This window comes from Nannospalax galili, unplaced genomic scaffold (assembly GCF_000622305.1).
Source record: "Nannospalax galili isolate Female #2095 unplaced genomic scaffold, S.galili_v1.0 scaffold879, whole genome shotgun sequence".
Taxonomy (NCBI): domain Eukaryota; kingdom Metazoa; phylum Chordata; class Mammalia; order Rodentia; family Spalacidae; genus Nannospalax; species Nannospalax galili.
In genome coordinates this window covers 2069429-2085032 of record NW_008346261.1, presented here as the reverse complement: position 1 = coordinate 2085032, position 15604 = coordinate 2069429, and the positions used below count along the sequence as shown (strand labels likewise).

Sequence of the window (15604 nt, the reverse complement as noted above, 5' to 3'; positions counted from 1 at the left end):
CTCTAGTCTAGTATGTGTATACATTGTACATGAGTTCACTTCTATGAAAGATGAACACTGTATTTCTAGTGAGTGATAAAAGGTATATCTGCCCACTTGCTGTTTTTTAAAAAAAATTTTTATTGAGCTTTTGTAATTTCATGCAACAGTTCTTAATCAAATTTAGACCCCCTTCCCCATCTATGCCCATCTCCCCACCAGACCATGCATATTCTGCCATACACATTAAGTCCCATCCAGTCAAGCATTTGTACCCAGATGTCCTTCAGTGTATTTTGCCTTAAATCCCTGAATTCCTGCTAAGTTCTGAATTGTTGGGATTTAAACAAGAGTATACATAGGTTTTGTAAATTAAGTACTATCCTTAAGATATTTTTTGTTTGAAAACTACTGGAAAAAGACACTCATTGTCATCTTGATAGTATTTGAAGACCTGTTTGTAGGTTCTTATGGGGGTGTGACTGTACACATGTGTAGGTATGGGTGCACATGTTTGTGTGTGTGTGTGTGTGTGTGTGTGTGTGTGTGTGTATAGAGGCCAGAGGTTGATGTTGGGTCTCATTCTCTATTACTCTACCTTTTTTAAAAAATATATATGAGTGTTTTGCCTGCATGTTTATAAGTGTACCTGTGTCGTGCATTGCCTACAGAGCTTAAAAGAGAATGTCAGATCCCCTGGATCTGGAGTTAACAAGGTGGTTACTACCACCATGTGGGTGCTAGGAACTGAACCCGGGTCCTTTGCAAAAGCAGCCAGTGCTCTTAACTGCTGAGCCATCTCTCCAGCCCCTCTTTTTTTCTTTCTTTTTTTTTTTTTGAGACAAGGTCTCCCTATAACCCCAGCTGGCCTGTATCCCATTATGTAGACCAGGCTGACCTTGATCTCATAGAAATCTGCCTGCTTCTGCCTGCCAAGTGCCACTATGCCTGGCTTCTGCCTGTTTTTTGGACGCAGAATCTTTCACCGAATCTGAAGCTAATGGATTGATTAGACTGCCTGGCCAGTGAATCCGTAGGTTTTTCCTCCTCCCTGTGTTGGGATTACAGGCCTGTACTGCCATCCCTGGATTTTTATGTAAGTGCTAGGGATCTGAACTCAGTTTCTCATGCTGTGTACCAAACACAGAGCAATCTCTCTAGCCCTTATAGGTTCTTGAGCCTCTTTATATATAGGTAATGTCTTAAAGTTTTTCATGACTTTCAAAGGAAGATACAAGATTTTCAATATGCTTAGTTATCCCAAAGAAGGACAAGAGCCTTAGTTTTCATGTGGTATTGGTTTTAGAAGCTGAGTTGTTTTTTGTCTGCATGTATTGCTGACATGACTGAGAGCAACGTATAATGTTTTTTCATTGAAATTTTTTTCTTTTGCCTGGTTTATGTACAACGTCAGATATTTCAAAACAAAATGTTTTCTTCCACATGCATGAGATCTTTGTGAAGAGAAATAGCTCAGCTAGGCTTACTCTTCTGTGTTAGAATAGACATGGGCAGAGAGGGAGGAATATAAGAGCATGCATTTTTATTTAGAAATACTAAATTATAGTTACAAGCCATTGGAAAGTAACTCTATAGGTGATCTATTGTCACTTCTGTGCTCTCTGTTTCACACAGAATAGTGTGTGATTTTCAAATACTCAGCGGATAAGCACTTCTTAGTGTTTCTTTCCAGATAACACAGACTTATAAAATGGCTTAGACAGGTTTTCATTTCCCTTTTCTCAGTTTCTCCCCATTACATAGCTATAACACAGTGGGAAAAACAGGGATTGGCACTGGTACAATGAGTCTGGTTTTTGTTTTGGTTTGGTTTGGTTTTGTTTTTGTCCTGAATAAATTTAAGACACAAAGCTGTAGTATCATCACAAAGATTTCCCTCATGACTTTTTTTAATGTGTATATGTTTTGCCTGTATGATGTAAGTGCACATGTACATGCAATGCCTCTGGAGACCAGAAGAGAGCGTCAGATCTCCTGGAACTGGAGTTATAGACAGTTGTTGCCACCATGTGGGTGCTGGGAATTGGACTAAGGTCCTCTGTGAGATCAGCAAGTGCTCTTAACTGCTGTCGTCTCTCCAGCTCCTTCCTCGTGACTTTTTAAAATGTTTTGAAATTTATTTTTTATTTGTCATTATTGTGTGTTGGAGGGAGCAAACAAATAAGTCTGCCATGGCATGTGTGAAGAAGTCAGAGGGCAACTTTTGGGAGTGAGTTCTCTCCTTTCACCTTGTTAAGAGAGGGTCTCTTGTGTTGTTTCTCCTGTGCCGTGCATTCCAGGCCAGCTGACCTGTAAGCTTCCAGGTGATTCTCCTGTCTCTACCTCCTGTCTAGACTGACTCAAGAGTGCTGGGATTACAGATGCATACCCATGCATCTCGCTTTTTTTTTAACATGAGTTCTGGGAATTGAACTCAGGTAATCAGGCTTGTTCTGCAAGTGCTTTTGCCTGCTGAGGCATCTCACCAGCACCCTCCTGACTTCATAGTCAAATCTACTCCCCATCCCTGTAATTTTGCCACTTTAAGGATGCTATGCAAAAGAAATCATGCAGTACATGGCTTTTTGAGATGGTTATGAGTATAATATGATGGGCATTTGTTCCCTTCCAGCTGTCCTGGAACTCACTATGTAGACCAGGCTGGCCTAGAACTCAGAGATCTGCCTGCCTCGGCCTCCCAAGTGCTGGGACTACAGGCGTGCGCCACCACACCTGGCAGTTTGTTCCCTTTTTTTAATGGAGGGGTGTTCTATAGTATAGATAGATCAAACACAATTCACCAATTCTAGAACATTTTAGTTATTTCCAGTTTGAGGCTTCAGAAAACCTGCTTTGATCAACTGTTAAAGAATTTAAATTGCTAATACTTTTTTTTTTTCTTTTGAATAGTTGCATATCATTGAAGTTGGCACACCACCTGCAGGGAACCAACCCTTCCCAAAGAAAGCAGTAGATGTCTTCTTTCCTCCAGAAGCACAAAATGACTTTCCTGTTGCAATGCAGGTATTTAAACAAACTAAATGGATTTTTAAAATCTCACGTTCAATTAGTTCAAATACTGTTCACAGTTGATATGAGTAATGCTTAAAATAATTATTCCAAAATAAAATGAATGAAGCTTGATAAAATAATACTGTCATATTTTATGTATTAGCATAATATGTATGTGCTAGAGACCTTAATATTACTTGAGAATTTTTAATAGACGCTTCATGTCAGAGTTCTAGAATGTGTTCATTTTCTTTGTACAGATCAGTGAAAAGCATGACGTGGTGTTCTTGATTACCAAGTATGGTTATATTCATCTCTACGATCTTGAGACTGGTACCTGCATCTACATGAACAGAATCAGTGGAGAAACAATCTTTGTTACTGCCCCTCATGAAGCCACAGCTGGAATCATTGGAGTAAACAGAAAGGGACAGGTAAGGAAACCTTGAAACTTAAGCATTAAAGTAACACATTATCATAAGTTTTTTTTGAAAGGGTAGCTTTGGATGTCAGAAAATAGTACATAAAGAGGGGAAAGACAGAGAGAAAAAATGAGATATAAGCCAAAGAACCCAAAATAGCAGATAACAGAGGATTAACAACTTAGAAATCTAATTTTCAACATGAAGACTAAGATTAATAAAATGGTATCTTATTAGGATTTTGTGTATGTGCATGTATTCATACGTGCATGCAGCTGGGGCACGTGGAGGCCAGAAGTCAATACTTTCCACCTTATGTTTTAAGACAAGATCTTTCACTGAACCTTAGAAGTGCATTGATTTAACTAGGTTGGCTGACCAGTGAGCTTCAGGGTTTGCCTGTGTGTCATAATCTATGTCCCTATCATTGCCCACCCCACCCTCTCCTCTGTGGCTGGCACAGGCTGAGCCATCTCCTCAGTCCCCAAGATTTTCTAAAAGTAAGTTTTTTGCTGCTTTAAAAAAAAAAAAAAAAACAACACCTTGGGGATGGAGAGATGGCTCAGCGGTTAAGAGCACTGACTGCTCTTGCAGAGGACCCGGGTTTGATTCCCAGCACCCACGTGGTGGCTACAAACTATCCTTAACTCCAGTTCCAGGGAAATCCGAAGCCCTCCTCCCTCCGCAGCATTGCACGACACGGGTGCACTCATATACATGCAGGCAGTATACTCACACATAAAATAAAAATAATAAGTAAAATATTTAAAAAACAAAACACACACCTTTAATCCCAGCAGAGGCAAGCGGATCTCTATCAGTTCAAGGCCAACCTGGTCTACATAGTGAGTTCAAGGTCAGCTGGGGCTACAGGGAGACCCTGTCTCAAAAAGACCAAAACATAAATAACCAGCCAACCAACCAACTATGTGAAGGCTGGCAAGATGGCTTAGTAGGTAAAGGTGCTTGGCCACCAAGCCTGACAACTTGAGTTTAGTCTTCAGAACCCTACATGGTGGAAGGAAAGAACTGACTTCTGCAAATTGTCCTTTGTTGTGTACTGTGGCACATACACAATAAATTAAATAAATAAATAAATAAATAATAAATAAATAAATAAATAAATAAATGTGGTTAGAAAAAGTGCAAGGTGGTTTTAGTTTTCTTCACTGTAATGACCACTTTACTATTTATTATGTAATACCATTTTACAAACTTCAAATACACAATATTCATTTTAAAAAAGATTGTTGGGGGAACTGGAGAGATGGCTCAGCGGTTAAGAGCACTAATTGCTCTTGCAGAGGACCCAGGTTTGATTCCCAGCACCCACATAGTGGTTAACTATCATCTTTAGCTCCAGTTTCAGGGGATCTAACACCATTTTCTGACCTCTGCAGGTATTGCATGACACAGGTGCACTTACACACATATACTCATACACATAAAATAAAAATAATAAAATATTTAAAAAAAAAAAAAGATTTGTTGGGGAGCCAGTGAGATGGCTCAGCTGGTAGAGGTGTTTGTCACTAAGCCTGACAACCTTAGTCCACCCTTGGTTCTCTGTGGCAGAAAGAATTGACTCTCCCGTATTGTCCTCTGACCTCTGCATAAGCCAAGGAACGTGGATTTTTTTTAAATAAAGATTATAATATATACAAGCACTAAAGTATATAATTATAAAATCTTTTAAATCCTGTATCATGGGAGTTGTTTGGTTTATGCCCAATCAGGAGTATTTATCTGATTGATTGATTGATTGGTTTTTTTGTTTGTTTTTTTTGTTGTTCTTTTTTTGAGACAGGGTCTAACTGTAGCCCCAGCTGGCCTAGAACTCACTGTGTAGACCAGGCTGGTCTTGAACTCACAGAGATCTGCCTGCCTCTGCCTCCCAAGTGCTGGGATTAAAGGTGTGCACCACCATGCCCAGCATCTTTTCAAAAATGTATTATTTTTATTTTATATGTATGAGTGTATTGCCTTCACGTATGTGATTGCACCCATGTTGTACAATGCCGATGGAGATCAGAGGAGGGCATCAGATGCCCTGGAACTGGAGTTATGGACAGTTGTTAGCCGCCATCAAGCCCAGGTCCTCTGCAAGAGCAGCCAGCCAGTGTTCATAACCATTGAGCCAACTGTCCAGCCCCAGGAGTTTTTATCTTTAATATCAAAAGCAGTGACTCTATGGTCACATATGACAGACTATCCTTGTTCTAGGGGTTTTCTTCTCATTATCTTCAAGATAGGGTTTATCAACTGTAGAGATGAGAGTTCTACTTAGATCTCTTTTCTTAACAAGTATTACTGAATATTTAATGTTAGAAGGTCATATGTAACAGTACCTATTGTGGGGGTCTAGAAAGTTATCTAATTTGATATGGTGTCATCCAGTAGAATAGTAGCTGTTCTGAATTTGTGACATTTGATAACTCACCATACCATCTAGCAGCTGCCTTTTTCTCTGTGGTACTATTTTATTGAAATTAAGAAAAAAAGAATTCTGCCAAGAGGTATGTTTTCTTCAAATGGCTAAAAATTTTTAAACTGTTATTACTGATTTCTGTCATTTATTAGTTTTCCTCCAAATTAGTATCTTTCTCAGATAGTAAGCGGAAATAGATAGGATTCTTTTTCTCCTTTATTCAGTTAATTTTTGAAAAAAGGTATGTTTGTGAACAGGCGTAGGTGCTTCTGCTTTATGTCCCTGTGACTTAAATATCTCCCCTTCAAGAATTTTGTTAACACTGAATTAAAATTATTTGCACTATCCTGTCTCAGGCACTATCCTTCATTATGAAATGGGCTTATCTTTGTTATATTTCTAGCACCAGTGTCTAACCAAAAAGGTGGTTTTGATAATTAAGTAGCTCTCATGTAGTCAGCTGTGTGTGTCTCTCTTAAAAAAATAAAGACTGAGTTGGCCTTTCCCTAAGTAGATTAATGGTGGTTTGATAATCCTGAAGTTAGGAAGCCAAGGACTTAATTCTTTTTGCTACTGTGTTGATACTTAAGCTAGAGTATCTTTTATAATTTCACCATAATTTGTAAGTATAATGGATAGTGAAGGATTCTACAATTATGGCAGCAAAAAAAGCAGTTGTCAAAATTTCATAGTTTAATTACCTTTGTGATTCAGTAGTAACTGGTTCTAAACAGATTTGATACCATTTCTGTCCAAATGAGCACCGTGTAACTGTTTGTTATTACATTGCAGGTTCTGTCAGTGTGTGTGGAAGAAGAAAACATAATTCCTTATATTACCAATGTCCTACAAAATCCTGATTTGGCTCTCAGAATGGCTGTACGTAACAACTTAGCTGGTGCTGAAGAACTCTTTGCCCGGAAATTTAATGCTCTTTTTGCCCAGGGAAATTATTCAGAGGCTGCAAAGGTGGCTGCTAATGCACCAAAGGTAAATAGTTATGAAAACAAAGTTGCCATGATTAAATTAATGTTAATATTTCTGATACTGCTAGACGAGGAACCAGCTTTGTAAGAGAAACTAGCCACTTTTAAGTTATATTTTCCTTTAATAAACTATAATAGTTCCTTCTTAGACATCTAGATTTTAGTGTTTTAAAACCCAGAATGATAGGCTATGTAGATCTGACAGCAAGTTATGATTTAAGTAGCTACTCTATGTTCAGTGACTTAAGTGCAAGACTGTTGGGGCTCAACAAATGATAGCTACTTGTTTTATTTTAGAAAGTTCATTATTAAATAGATGCTATTGAGTTTGTAGTATGTAGAGTGGTCAGAAAGTAAGCCTTTAGTGGTTTATGTTGAACCAGATTAACGTCTTGCATTCCTGACCAGTGGTATGAAATTCGTACTTAATTGAACTTGATTTAATAACTAGTGCTTACCATTTCACGAGGGTACTTACAGTTTTATGCTTTGACATAATTAGGTTGTTGTATTTCTGATTCTGAATTAATTTTTTGAAAGGGAACCAGAGATGTGATATCATAGACACTGACTGAATCTTTAAAATAGGTGGTGAAGATTTGAAATTTTGGAGTTAATAGAGCAACCCATGCAGTTCAAATTAACCTAAGAGATCTGTTGGGTTGGTAGTATTTGGATCACTTTGAGGCATTTAACATCCCTTCTTCCTAAAGGGAATCCTTCGTACTCCAGAAACCATCCGTCGGTTCCAGAGTGTCCCAGCTCAGCCAGGTCAAACTTCGCCTCTGCTTCAGTACTTTGGAATCCTTTTGGACCAAGGCCAGCTGAACAAATATGAATCCTTAGAACTGTGTAGACCTGTACTTCAGCAAGGTCGGAAACAGCTTTTGGAGAAATGGTTAAAAGAAGATAAGGTACATTAATTTGTATTGACATAATTTTACTTTCATTGAATACCATGTTAAATCAGTAAAAATTGATAGGTTGCACAAAAATGTCTCCATGTTACTTGTTGCTTGTAGAGATAGAACAAGAACATATATTGCTTAAAATGCATCTAAATTATTTACCTTCTGAAAAAAACTTTGTGTATGTTGATGTGAGGTAATACTTGCTTTGCTTTCAATTTTAAAGCTCATCTGGGCTGGGCATGGTGGTGCACACCTTTAATCTTAGCACTCAGGAGGCAGAGGCCAGGTAGATCTCTTGAGTTCCAGGCCAGCTGGGGCTACAGAGAGACCCTGTCTCAAAGAGACCCCAAAAAAGTGATTTTCCATATTCCACGCTTGATATGCCCAGTTTTTCCAACTTAAAAATTTTTTAGAACTTCCAACATATCGTTAAAATTGTAGCATTTGATGCCAGTAAACCTATGAGTATGCAAAGAGAACGTGTTATATGAAATGTTGGATTCTATATATGTTCATAAGACAACCAGGTTGCCTGTATTTTAAGTAGTGAGATACTGTTTTACAGTGATTTCACAGAATGTTAATTGGTGTTATATTAAAAAATTGTAGTTGCCTGGTGTGGTGGCACATGCCTTTAATTCCAGCACTCAGGAGGCAGAGGCAGGCAGATCTCTGTGAGTTCCAGACAAGGCCAGCCTGGTCTTTGTAGTGAGTTCCAGGACAGCTGGGGCTACAGGGAGACCCTGTCTTAAAAAAACCAAAAAAAAAAAAAAAATTGTAAACCGTGCCAGCTTTCTGTGCTATGCAATTTATGTGCTTTATATTCATGCAATACTTAATTTTTCTTTATACTGTTTGGTAGAGCACGTAATTTTTTTATGTGGAGTTGTAACTGAGAAGAAAACGGTATTACTTATTTGTAAGGCAACAAAGAAGTTTAAGAAATCTGTACTCTTTATATAATTACACAAAAAGCCTTTCTGCCTAAAGTTGTAGTATTGAGTTGCCATATTTTAGCCATTGTCAAGAACAGAAGTAGCATTATTCAAAATACTCTCATAGTGAATCACATTTAATGTTATTAAACCTTTCAGCATTAGCGTGTGTTGGTAGTATTTTTACATTCCTAATTCCAAGTCCTTGTTTCTTGACCCAGCTTCTGTCAGTCTTATAGGATACTAGAGGATAGCACCTCAGAGTAGTTAGACAAGCAGGAATCTCTTTAAAGAATAGCTAAACTGGAGCTGGAGATACAGCTCAGCAGTTAAGAGCACTGGCTCTCTTGCAGAGGACCCGAGTTCGATTCTCAACACCCACATGGTGGCTAACAATTCTCTGTAACTCAAGTTCTTGGGGATCCGACACCCTCTTCTGACCTGTGGGTGTTACACAACATGGGTGCACTTACACATATGCAGGCAATACACTCAGATTCATAAAATAATAATTTTTAAAAAAGGAATAGCCAAGCTAGGGACTAGAGAGATGGCTCAGTAGTTATGAGCATTGGCTGCTCTCAGAGGGCCTGAGTTGAGTTCTCAGCACCCACATGGTGGCTCCAACCATCTGTAACTCCAGTTCTCAAGGATCTTCTGACTTCTCTGGGCATTGCATGACACAGGTGTATTTACATACAAGAAGGCAATACACTCATACACATAAAACAATAAATAAAATATTAAAATAGCCAAGCTAATGCACATCTGAGAGCCCTTCTAATTGTTCAAGATAAGGGAAGATGGGAACAACCAAGATAATTGAACTGAACTGTGTAATAAGGCAGTAACTTTTTGGTTATCATTGCCTTTTGTAGTAAGACTGGTCTTTTATTCATTAGTTAGCATGTATAGACTGTTAACACTTCTTTGAGCAATGAGTAGTAGGGACTACTCTTTATTTATTTATTATTTATTTATTTATTTATTTATTTTTTGGTCTTTTTGAGACAGGGTCTCCCTGTAGCCCCAGCTGTCCTGGAACTAACTATGTAGACCAGGTTGGCCTTGAACTCACAGAGATCCGCCTGCCTCTGCCTCCTAAGTGCTGGGATTAAAGGCGTGTGCCACCACGCCCAGCTTATTTTTTATCTTTTACTTTTTGGTCTTTTTGAGACAGGGTTTCCCTATAGCTCCAGCTTGCCTGGAACTCACAGAGATCCGCCCGCCTCTGCCTCCCAAGTGCTGAGATTAAAGGCACGAGCTACCATGCCTGGCTCAAGGGACTACTCTTTTTCAGAAGTTATCATTGGGTCTGGAGAGGTAGCTCGATTAAGAGCATATATTGCTCTGCAGAGAATCAGAGTTCAGTTCCCAGCACCCATGTCAGGCAGCTCACAACCACCTGTAACTGTAGTTCCAGTGGGATCTGACACCTCTGACTTGTGGATACTAGCACTCAGTGTACATACCCACACACAAACCCACATATACATATACCATTAAAAAGTAGAAAGTTGGGTTGGAAGTGTGGCTTAATGGCAGAGTGCTTGCCTAGGATATACCAGGCCCTGGGTTCAATTCCCAGCACCATCACCAAAAAAAAAGGAGAAAATTTTAAAAGGGGGTAAGGGTGTACAAGATGTGCCCCTTTAATCCCAGCACTTGGGAGGCCAGCCTGGTCTCAGTGGCAAGTTCCAGGCCAGCTGGAGCTACAAGGGAGACCCTATCTCAAAGGATTTTAGGTCCTTCAGATATATAGGCTATATCCTGTTTAGAAATAATCCTTAAAATTTTAAAATAGTCCTTATGTAAATAACAATCATTTGGCTCCTTCACCTTTAAAAAATTTACTGATTGAGTGAGTGAGTGAGTGATTGGAGGTGGGGTCTCTGTGTATTCCAGGCCAGTCTTGAACTCTTGCATTAGCTTCCCAAATGTTGGCGTTTCAGTCTACCTGGCATTGTCAAATTTTCACTTGGCAATATTGCATTAAAAGTTTAATGATTTGGTTTGTAGATAGTTCTGTGGTGAGGTGCTTGCCTAGCATGCACAAAACAGTGGGTTCAATCTCTAGTCATAAAGAAAAACAGTTATTTTGAGAAGTTGGAAACATAGTGGCTATAATATTTGAATATCTTAATAGTTAAAGTGTAAAATTCTGCTAGAAATGAAAGAGTCCTAGCAAGGTAGCTGATATAATATCTAAAAGAATGAATGAATGAAGTTTTGGTGGGCTTTCTATCCTTGGTAAAGTAGGGATTATGGAGAATTCTACAGGCTGATACTGTGAATACAGTATCAAGAGTCTACCAATCACAACACCTGCCTATTTATAGTAGGGTTTGGGAAAATGAGTAAGTACCTACCATATTAGTTATTGTTCATAGGGAAATAGTATCAACTACTCATTTATAAAGCAGTTAATGGGTTACTAACTAAATTCTTTTTCTTTTGGACAGCTTGAATGCTCTGAAGAACTGGGGGATCTTGTAAAATCTGTGGACCCAACGCTGGCTCTTAGTGTATACCTCAGGGCTAATGTCCCAAATAAAGTCATTCAGTGCTTTGCAGAAACAGGTCAAGTCCAGAAGATTGTTTTATATGCCAAAAAAGTGAGTCTAAATTATCAACATAAAGTTGTAAAAATCACAGGAGAAATTAGCCTTTATTATCTTTGTTACTTTAGTGATGACATTCTTTGTATTTTTTAACTACTTGGAAAAGCATAAAAATTCTGTTTCAGTTGTCATATATAGAATTCGTAGTGAGTTTTTTAAAATGAAGGCTGTTATAGTTCTGAAATAAGGGCATGATCAGCATGTGTTAGAATAAAGGTTTTTGAAATGATCATTCATTAACAGGAAGTAATCTAATTATGAAAACTTCTAGTCAAATATGTCATCACCAATCTCTAATTCAACGTTTAAATATTTAAATTATAAAGTTATACATTCTAGCTCTGTATTAATATGATTTTATTATAGAAAAGACTTTTATTTTATTTTATTTTTTTTTTGGTCTTTTTGAGACAGGGTCTCCCTGTAGCCCCAGCTGTCCTGGAACTCACTATGTAGACCAGGCTGGCCTTGAATTCAGAGATCCACCTGTCTCTGCCTCCCAAGTGCTGGGATTAAAGGCATGCGGCACCACCCTTGGCTCAGAAAAGACTTTTAAAAAAAAAATTATTATTTTTATTTTATGTGTATGAGTGTCTTGCCTACATGTAGGTGAGTGTACCCATGTCGTGAAATGCTGTGGAGGTCAGAAGAGGGCTTCGGATTCCCCTGGAACTGGAGTTAAGGATGGTTCAGAGCCGCTATGTGGGTGCTGGGAATCGAACCTGGGTCCTCTGCAAGAGCAGTCAGTGCTCTTAACCACTGAGCCATCTCTCCAGTCCCAGAAAAGACTTTTTAAATACTATAAAATGAAGCTTTGTGGCATGGTTTAAATCTTTGTTTGTTTGTAGGTTGGATATACTCCAGACTGGATTTTTCTCCTGAGAAATGTAATGCGTATCAGTCCAGATCAGGGACAGCAGTTTGCTCAAATGCTAGTTCAGGATGAAGAGCCTCTTGCTGATATCACACAGGTAACAGCATAAAAAATGTGTCTGTCTAGTTCATGGAGATGGAGTGGGGGGGGCAGGGGTGGGGGTGGGGGGTCTGTCAGCAAACTCTGCCGAAAACTGAATTAAACTTTGAGCTGATAGATACTATAGTTATGTGTGCTTAAGTGGATAAACTTTAAGTATCTTACCAAAACCCATTACAAAAGAATGGAGAGTAAGATACCATCTATAGCCTTGTGTGGTGGTGCATGCCTTTACTCCCAGCCCTCAGGAGGCAGAGGCAGGCCAGGCCAGCCTTACTTACATAATGAGTTCCAGGCCAACTGAGGCTATTGGGCAACCCTGTCTCAAACAAAAAGTCTATAAATACTTTTAGATTTTCTAAATTTTTATTTGTTTGTTTTGTATATGTATATAAGTCTAGGCACATCTGTGCCATGTCATATGTGTGGAGGTCAGGGGACAACTCTTGAGAGTCACGAATCGAGGGATGGAACTCAAGTCATCAGGCCTGCTTGCTAGCTCCTCTGTTCATAGAGCCATTGTCTGGCCTTATAAGCAGTTTTAAAACAAGTACTGTTTTGATTAGTGAAGGACATAGTAAGGCCCAGAAGACAGGATCTGCCATTGGTGAAGTAAAAGAGGGGCATACGAAGTGTGGGTCAGATTTTCATACTGTGTATACTTTGTATTTTTTAAAAATGCATGTTTTTACTACATCTTGAGTTTTTAACTAGTGATTGAGTCTCAAAGTAGCTGAACTTTCCTTTAACTTTTAATTTTAGTTTAAAATTTTTTCTACGAAAGAGTCTCACTATGTAGCTCTTGATCCTGGAATTTACTGTGCAAACAAACCTGGCCTGGAACTTATAGTGATCTTCCTTTCACTGCTTCCTGAGTACTGGAATTACAGGTGTGAGCCACCATCCCCACCTGGTTTCTCCAGTAACTTCTTAAAGTAACATTAAGCTATCTAACTATTCTTTAAATCTGATATTTCTTTGCAACTATGTAGTTTAATATACATATTGTCAGTAATGTTCCTGAAATTTTTAAATTTGTGTATAAAATAATGAGTTTTACCCTGACATTTTCATTCATACTCATCGTTCTTTGCCTGTGCCCCTTCTGCCCATTTTTCTCTGTCCTTTTTTGGTAGATTGTAGATGTCTTTATGGAATACAACCTAATCCAGCAGTGTACTGCGTTCTTACTTGATGCTTTGAAGAATAATCGCCCATCTGAAGGTCCTTTACAGACGCGATTGCTTGAGATGAATCTTATGCATGCACCTCAAGTATGTGTTCTCACTGATTTTAGGCATTTTTCAAGTCCTGTTTTAGTAATTATGCAGAAGTTCACAGATTGTTATTCAAAGATTTAAGACATTTGTTTCTTAATCAAGAAAATTTAGTATTCTTTTCTACTTTATTTCCTTTCCCAATTCAGTACTGAATCATAATTTGTTTCTGGATGTTGATGAATACTGAGATAAAGGAGCGGGTAAAATGCACTCATCCTGTTTTGCTATTACAGGTTGCAGATGCTATTTTAGGGAATCAAATGTTCACCCACTATGACCGGGCTCACATCGCTCAGCTGTGTGAAAAGGCTGGCCTACTGCAGCGTGCATTAGAACATTTTACTGACTTATATGATATAAAACGAGCAGTTGTTCATACTCATCTTCTTAACCCTGAGGTATTTTGTTTCTTACCTGTTAGTCGTGATTAACTGGCATGTTGAAAATGGGTTTGTGTTATCAGATGATAGTAAAATAACTTTTTGTTTTCTTTTAGTGGTTAGTGAATTACTTTGGGTCCTTATCAGTTGAAGACTCCCTAGAATGTCTCAGAGCCATGCTGTCTGCTAATATTCGTCAAAATCTGCAGATCTGTGTTCAGGTGGCTTCTAAGTATCATGAGCAACTGTCAACTCAGTCTCTGATTGAACTCTTTGAATCATTCAAGAGTTTTGAAGGTAAATAGGAATTTCTTAAGAATTAAGTTAGTCAAAAGAGGTATGTATATAATGCAGCTTTTCCAAAAAATCTCGGGCATTTTATGACCTTCATACATCAGGTCTTAGGGAATTTCAGTATAGACAGATCTGCTTGAATATTTTATAAATGAATTAAAGGCAGAATTTTGATACAAGATATCTTGTGACTCATTAGCTACACAGCAGTGCTTCTCACCCTTGGTACTACAGGGCTGGAAGCTTATTGTTTGGAGGTTGCCCAGTGTATACAAGACATTTAGCAGTATCTTTGGCTTCTCCCCACTAGATGCCAGTAGCGCCAGTTCCACCAATTGTGACTCCCCAGACTATATCCAAACATTGCCAAATTTCAGCAGGGAAGAAAATTAGCCCTAGATGATAAGCACTGCTAAAGGGTATGCACTTGATCACTTGTTAGGTGGCTCTTAGGATCATTAGCTAGATTTTGCTTCCTCCTTAACCTTTTCTCTCTTTGTAGTGCTCTAGACAGACGGGTTGGGGTAGAATATTCTGTAAGTTTTCTTGGTTTTGTGTGTGTGTTAAAAATTTACTGGTTAGCACAGTAGCCACTGGCCATGTGCAGCTTTTTAAAATTTAAGTCAAAATTAAATATACTTTAAAATTTGACTTAGCCAATCTAACTGGACTTAAGGTGAACCACTAGAGGTCATTGGCAGTGTATTAGGCAGTGTAAATAAAGACTATTTTCATCACTGTAGAAAATTCTATTGGATAGCACTGTTCTAAATTCTTCTGGAACTGCTTTTCTGTGTTTTCTGTTACCTGCTTATGTGAAAAATGTAGTACATGATACTTCAAAATATCTGATATGGGGCGCTGGAAAGATGGCCCAGCAGTTAAGAGCATTGGCTATTCTTGCAGAAGACACAGGTTCAAATCCCAGCACCCACATGGCAGCTAACAGTTCCAGGGGATCCGATGCCCTCTTTGATTTGGTACTGCACAATATGGGTGCACTTACACGCAGGCATAACACTTGAACACATAAAATAAAAATAAATAAAAACATTTCATGGAATATGATATAATAATTAACTTTGGTGTTGAGTAGCTGTCCCTTACTACTTCAAAACATTAGAGCCAGGCATAGTGGCCACTTGCCTATATTCTAGCATTCAGTAGGCTGAGGCAGGAGAGTCACAGATTTAAGGCCAGCCTGGACTACTTAGCACAATCTTGTCACAGAAAAACATTTTTTTATAAATTGACTTTTCTGTTCTTTTCTGTAAGGGTTAAAGTTTACATCTATTTTATTGACCTGGTTAGTGAATTAGTATTTGTATTGAGGTTTTTTTTTTTTTTTTTTTTTTGAGATAGGATTTCCCTTTAGCCCCAGTT

At 38.4% G+C, this 15604-nt stretch overlaps 1 protein-coding gene across 2 annotated transcripts in view; it reads left to right on the top strand.

Annotated features, from left to right (window-relative positions):
- Positions 1–15604, top strand: part of Cltc (clathrin heavy chain) — an 80646-nt gene that overhangs the window by 33501 nt on the left and 31541 nt on the right. For both annotated transcript variants that reach the window (XM_008842665.3, XM_008842668.2), the window contains exons 5-13: positions 2890–3003; positions 3252–3425; positions 6634–6831; positions 7541–7741; positions 11136–11288; positions 12143–12265; positions 13404–13541; positions 13781–13945; positions 14044–14224. In XM_008842665.3, the coding sequence (XP_008840887.1) occupies positions 2890–3003; positions 3252–3425; positions 6634–6831; positions 7541–7741; positions 11136–11288; positions 12143–12265; positions 13404–13541; positions 13781–13945; positions 14044–14224 (1447 nt within the window). The remainder of the gene's footprint in view (positions 1–2889; positions 3004–3251; positions 3426–6633; positions 6832–7540; positions 7742–11135; positions 11289–12142; positions 12266–13403; positions 13542–13780; positions 13946–14043; positions 14225–15604) is intronic.